At 45.7% G+C, this 6,765-nt stretch overlaps 1 protein-coding gene across 1 annotated transcript; it reads right to left on the bottom strand.

The window, feature by feature from the left end:
• Positions 1–4,321: 4,321 nt before the first annotated feature.
• LOC308290357 (sec1 family domain-containing protein 1-like) lies at positions 4,322–6,232 on the bottom strand (the record flags this gene model as incomplete). The annotated part of the gene is made up of 1 exon (XM_080732158.1): positions 4,322–6,232. One exon carries the CDS (start codon positions 6,230–6,232, stop codon positions 4,322–4,324), a length of 1,911 nt encoding a protein of 636 aa, XP_080588284.1.
• Positions 6,233–6,765: the final 533 nt, after the last annotated feature.

Genomic DNA, 6,765 nt, shown 5'->3' with positions numbered 1-6,765 from the left:
AAAATAAATATATACATTTCAAAAGATTGTTATACATAAAATAAAAAATAAGTAGGCCTAGTGAAAACTGAAAATACACCATAGCTATATTGGGTCCCGGGCAAATGTCTAAAGTTCCCTTTTGGGTCTCAAGCTGAAAAGTTTGAGTAGAAATTGAGTCCTTTTCCCACCACTGGTAGCCTATGCATAGGCCTATACATGTTTTCAAGTCTACAAGGACCCCCAAATGATTAGGCAGCAGCAGACCCTCGTTTGAAATGATCTTGTGCCAGGTCAGGGGCCCCCATAAGATAAGATTTAGTACACAATTCTAGAAACTTAGGAAGAGTGAAACCTGTGATTTGAAAATACTAGTCATTCTCATTCATCCATTCTTGTTCACTAGCTCATTGAACCATCTTCTAATGTACTGTCGCTAGTGAAATAAGTGAAATTAAACCTTTTGCCGGGAGTGGGGAGGCACCCTGAAACCTCCTCGAGAACCCCACATTTTGGGGGCACGGTGGCGCAGTGGTTAGCGCTTCACAGCTAGAAGGTCCTGTGTTCGATTCCCGCCGGGGGATGCTGTGGGCACTGGGGGCGTGTTCCTCCCTTCGGTCATCAGCGCACACACCCTAGGTAGGGTTGGCGATAGGGCCTTTCTGTGTGGAGTTTGCATGTTCTCCGCGTCTCTCCTAGGGTTGATACCCTCACAAAAACATGCAGTAATCCTGGTCTCTATAATGCCTCCCCCTGGGCAGCCGGGGCGCCTGATGGAGGGGAAAGGAACTGGTTGGAATAACGTGTTCCTTCCACGCGCTACGTCCAGGGAGGGAAATCCCCACTGTCAGGTGAAAAGAAGCAACTTGGACTCCTCATGCATAGAAGGAAGCATGAGGTCAGTCCGTTGTCTCCCCAGGTTCGGCAGATGGAGAGCAGAGCCCAGGATTACATAGGCAATTGGCACTGGGTGAAAAAATGGGTTACAAAATCGTGGGATAAAAAAAAAAAAAAAAAAAAGATCCCCACATTTTTTGAGAACCAATGGGGTATATAGCAGTGGTTCTCAAGAGTGGGTTTCGTCCTTATGGGGTTTCCAGGTAGTCCCCAGTAAAAGTAGTTAATAGTATCACAATATGTTAACCACTTTTAACCATATTTTATAAGTTGGCTATTCAAAAATAGCATATCTACAATAAGCTTGTACATATGCCGTTTGGGGGGCAGCAAAATACATATCATTTTGGGGGTCCTTGGCACGATTTGGGTTTTCACCGCAGAGTATTTCAACAGTAGGCGAAAGGGAGCAGAAACTGAGCTGGAGCTGCTTCTAAAGCTAATCTAAATCCGTCACTCACGGCAGCAGATGGTGTGAAGAGACAAAGCACACGCTCCAGACGGGGTGCACAGAATTAAAAGTGCAGAGGGCCTATATATGGGCAGGATGGGGGACAAACCCTGAATATTAAACCCTTAAATCCACCTAAGAGCATTAAAATCCTGTCCTGTTTTGCACTTGTAGCGGATCCTCTTTTTTTTTTTAGGACAGTTTTCTGCAAGCCCTGCAGGCCAGTGGTTCTCAACCTGTGGGTCGGGACCCCCAGGGGGGTCCCCAAATTATTTTGGGGGGTCCCCAGATGATTATCTTAATGTGCAATATTGTTTTTTCACTCAACAGTAAACAAACCAACACGTTTGATTGTATAGAGATTATCTGCACATTTCTAAAGTGACAATTTAAGGATACCTCTAAAATGACAAATTGAACATTTGTCCAAATTGTTAAATAGCCTATCAGAGAAACTGTGACAATAGCATATCTACATGCTCACAACGCCTCACGTTGAGGCGTTGTGAGCATGTAGAGCTGCCATTTTCACAATAAAACTGAGTTATACTAAATGTAATGACTTAACTCTTAGAGCTCGTGAGGGTGGGGGGTATCCACAGTTAAAATGTGATTATTTTGGGGGTCGCGGCCTGAAAAGGCCACAGCTGTGCTCCAACTGGTGTGGTACTGGATCTCTATGACAAGATCATTATTCATAATTAATCATATTTTATTTTTAATCACTGCATTTAGCTAAATGAATAAATTGTTACTATACCGTGTAAACATAACGCATCGTCTTTGACATGTAAAAAATAGCTTAGGTAGTGAGACATTCATTTTAGCTAGAAAGTGTTAAAGGCTCTCATGTTGTGATATTGCTATATTGTGGAATAACATCTTAGTAAACAAACATTTCAGGTCAGGATACCAATTTAGGAAAAAAAAAATTGGCACACAAAATTGGAACTAGAACACTACAATAAATTGAAGCTTGGGTTTCTCTCTCCTGAGAGGATAGAATTGTTATCCCAACCTGAAAACATTACTGCCTGGGGATGGTGTTACAAAGTGTAGTTCTCTGAACTAAAGTGACTAACTGTGAAGTATGATCGTTCCAGTAGCGTTTTGGATAGTTGTCGTAAAGCTAGGATTCAAACCTTACATTAGAAGAAATAACAGGAAACCAAATACAAGTACGATTGCTTTTTCCTGCACAATGTTTAGAAGGTCCATGATAACCTGAAGGTTATCGTGATTTGAGTTTAATCAACCCTGTGAAGAGTTCTTATACACACAGCCTATATTGATGTGATATAGCCTACACTATTTAAAAAGAAAAATATTTTTGGTCCTAAGAGCTGCATGGTAAGGGCTTGGAGGAGAGAAGGCAGTGACAGATGAAATAGAGGTCAGTCAGTTGAGAGGGCATGGAAGGAGAGTAGAGGAGTTGATGACAGTTTATTGAGGTTAGTTTTAGGTAGGAGTGGGAGAGAGTTATAAAGTACTGGTCTTAGACATGAAGGAGAGTAACAGAGGTTCTCAACATGTGGATCAGGACCCCCAGGGCCCAAATTATTTAATTGGGGGGTCCCCAGATGATTAACTTAATGTGCAACATTGTTTACTCACTCAACAGTAAACAAACCAACATCAAGTTTAAGTGTATGGGTACCTGCACATTTCTAAAGTGACAATGAGGACTTTTTAATACCTCTAAAATTTTTCAACTCTTAGGTTGGTGGGGGGGTCCCCAGTTCAAATATGATTACCGGTATTTTGGCGGTCGCGGCCTGAAAAGGTTGAGAACCACTACACTAGCAGGTTTAAAGAACACTAGCAGGTTTAAAGAACATGTTCCTCATAACAAATTGAGTGGAGATAGATTCAAACCTCTGTTCGAAGTGAAGCGGTGAATCTGAGTATAAAATTGTCTAGAGCTACAGAATTCTGAATTCTGAATGATTGAATGATTTTATCTGGAGGGCCGGATTGTCATGTGAAGCTTGACCAATCCTCAAACTATGGTCTCATTGGACATTTTTAATCATCCAATCATCAGACCGGGACGGACACTACACATTTACGGACAGATAAAACCTGTTCATTCTGGACTGAAATGACCATATATGGACATGGGGGACACACAAAGCCACTCATTGTCATTATCAAAAAATAATTGGGAATTATATACAGTTGGATACAGCATTGTGTTAAACAGAGCTACAGCATCATGTCACATTGCAACGTTATACATGTTGGCAAAGGTATAACAATTTTTAAAACAAATTGCTGAATTCTTTCAAGATTTTGCAGTCACTTTTGGGGACAAGATATCTCCTCCCCCACTGTGTTCACTTTTGTCCTAATGCCTCTTTGCCTCTGCATGCATAATCTGTGGGCAAGGGACAATATTTTTGGTGTCAGAAGTGATCTGGTTTGTGTTTGTTGTGCTTTGTAGTCTGAATACCAATCTTGATTGAGCGGGCTCTGGTTAAGTGAGGTTAGCAACCAAGTAAACAGTTTCTTAAATGAATGGGATAAGACTTGGTACCCACCAAAATACTTTTCGATTACTCAACCCATGGAGACTTGAAACCATGGATATTTTTGTTTTTGTTTTTGTCGCATTCCTAAGCCAATAATTTCAGGAGACTCTGTGTCTCCATAAGGAACAAAGCAGGCTCTTTGTGTCTCCATCAAATTATTGGCTCAGGAATGCGACAAAAACAAAAAGAATATCCATGAATTCAAGTCTCTTTAAGACGTGCAAAATATTCTGTGTGGAGAGCAAAAGAGGTGAAATGCATTTCCCAAAATGCAATGTAAACACAAAACCTGCTTGGAACTCTAACTAAAGTCTGATGACCTGTTTGACTGGCATTGAAACAATGTGCTCGACTCCATTTTTACCTCTCAAGTTGCTAATCAGAAGCTATTCCCCACTGGTTTCCACCTGAAGAGAATGCTGTCCCCTGATTCTAAATCATCCTGACATAATATACTGATTGATTACTTTTGACCCAGCTGTGAGAGCTGTTTGATGAACTGAGCTGCGTTGAACAGTTCACTGCAGCCGTACAACACCTTCTTACCCTGTTTAGACTTGGTATAGTCCACCAGATTTTGGTACTCAATATAGTTTCCCCCTCCGACGACAAACACTACGGCCTCCTGAAATGGACTCTTGTACCTGGGGATGGAGCTCTCGATGTCCCTCAGCATCTTGGGGTCAAAGTAGCGATAGTCATCGGTCTCGGGAAGTGACTTCATCTCCATGAGGCTGTCCAGGATCCGTGTGATGGGGAGGTTATGCTGCTTGAGGACCAGGTTCCGTACCCCCTCCATCACGAGCTGGGAACCAGAATTCATCACTCTGGAAAACAGACCCATGGGTTTGACTCCGCTGGTCCACAGTTGGGTGGAGTAGCATGGGTCCTTTTTGAAGGCCTTCCACCGTTTGATGTAGTTGAGAGGTGACAGGTCACACCCCGCGTCCAGCAGGACCTTCTGGTACTGCTCCAAGTCAGCCTCGGAGGGCGCCTGTTGTGAAGTGATGTAGTAAATGAGGAACAGCCTCATCTTGTCCTCTGGCGTTCCGGCGTCCGGGTCGCCGATCACGTGCAGCAGCGGTTTATCCAAAGCGGACTTGCTCATCAGCTTCTCCTCGTACTCAAAGTACACGTCCAGCTTACGGCTCTTGATGTGGCCCAGGACCGCCGTGGCCACGTTGGTGTGGAGGTCGATCAACCTCTTCCTCTCCAGGAGTTCGGGGAGAGAGCCCATGGCGGATGTTAGCTTGGCCGTGTTGTCGGTGGTGCTGGTGATGACTCCCTCGTCCTCGCCCTCCAGACCCATGATGCTCTTGAGCCTTTTGACCTTGTCGTCCTGCGCTCTGTACGAGTCCAACTCCGCCTGGACGGACTCCACCAGCTCTGGAAACGGACTCCCTTTGTGATTCTGCCAGAACCTGTCTGCTGCCGTGAGGTCAAACGTCTTCCTGCTCTTCTTCTTGGGCCTGTCCACCTCTGAGGCCCCCGCCCCCTCCTCCTCCTCCTCTACGGTCACCCTGTTCAGGTGGACGTCCAGTACGTCGTGGATCAGCGCCTGATAGGTCCAGGTGTGGTGGAGGGGCGTGGCCAAATCGAGGTTCCTGTCGGCCAGGACGAGCAGAGGCCTGTGGAAGCTGAACTGTCCCACGGCCGTGCCGTCTCCGGTGAACAGCCTGTTCCTGGTGTCGCGGAGGTTCTCGCGCAGCCTCTTGTCGAGCTTTGCGGCCACCATCTCCGCCGCGTTCCCCCTGGGACAGCGGATGATCGGGACGGCGCCCAGAGTGACGAAGAAGCAGAACAGGCCGTCCACGATGGTGTCCATGATCGACTCGATGGCGGACTCCATGTCGCTGTCCACCGGGTCCGTCCTGTTGATGGCGTGGTAAGATATGAGCTCCTTGTTCTGATGACTGAGAACAAACATGTCATCTTCCAGAGTGATGAAGTTCAAAAACTGGTCGTACAACTTGGTGATCTGGCTCACGGCGTTCGCGGCCACGGCAGCACTGGCGATGTCCTCCAGTTTGCTGCGGCTGATGGCCGAGATGAAGTTCAGGTAGTAGCACGCGTACAGCTGGCTCTGCAGGTCCTGGCAAATCCTCTTTATGTTCTCCTCTGTTGGCATGACGAAGTAGATGGAAGGGACGTCCGCGATGGGCTCTTTGTCCGAGTGGAGCAGGAGGTGCAGTGTGACGCCCATTTCCCTGAGCTCTTTGACAGACAGCAGAGGGGAGATGATGTCCTGTCCGAAGCGGTCGTAGATCAACACCTTCCATACGGGTTCAGCTATCGTGGTCTTCAGAGGGGAGTTGAAGTTCAACATGCGCCTGAGGGCAGCCGTCTGCTTCTCCCGTAGGGACATGGCCGCCATCTCTCCGTATTGACGTTGAACACAGCCCTCCAAATATCAAGGTTTACTCACATGCGACCATCACACAGTATTATAAATGGTTATCTGATGTCATCATGCTCACACAGCACAACCATTGGATGTTGCATTGCATGCCTATTGAAGCCGATTTGCGCAGGCGCTTTCTGGTCCTAAGTATCAGTGATGTCATCTCCAAATATGGGCACTGTTTCACCCGTTTATGCCCATATATTGTGGTCTGTGGTGTCATTCATCTCCAAATTTGGTCACTGTTTCAGAATGCGGATATATCAAATGTGGGCATTGTATCAGTGATGTCAGCATGCAGACGGACAGGACAGACAGACTTTCGGTAAATGAATAGTTAGATAAAGGCATGTTATATTCATGATGAATCCAATGTGGGCTGGTGCATGCACACTGTACGATGTGTGTTCTGCTGCAGAACAGAAGACTTACTTCATATTCATAATAATATCCTGGCCGGGAATAATAGCTTTGATTCAGGAATTGACAATGTGATGTCATGTGAC

This window comes from Nannobrachium achirus, assembly GCF_963921795.1.
Source record: "Nannobrachium achirus genome assembly, chromosome: 8".
NCBI lineage: Eukaryota > Metazoa > Chordata > Actinopteri > Myctophiformes > Myctophidae > Nannobrachium > Nannobrachium achirus.
The sequence above is the reverse complement of the archived record's forward strand: the minus strand, read 5'-3'. Positions and strand labels throughout refer to the sequence as shown.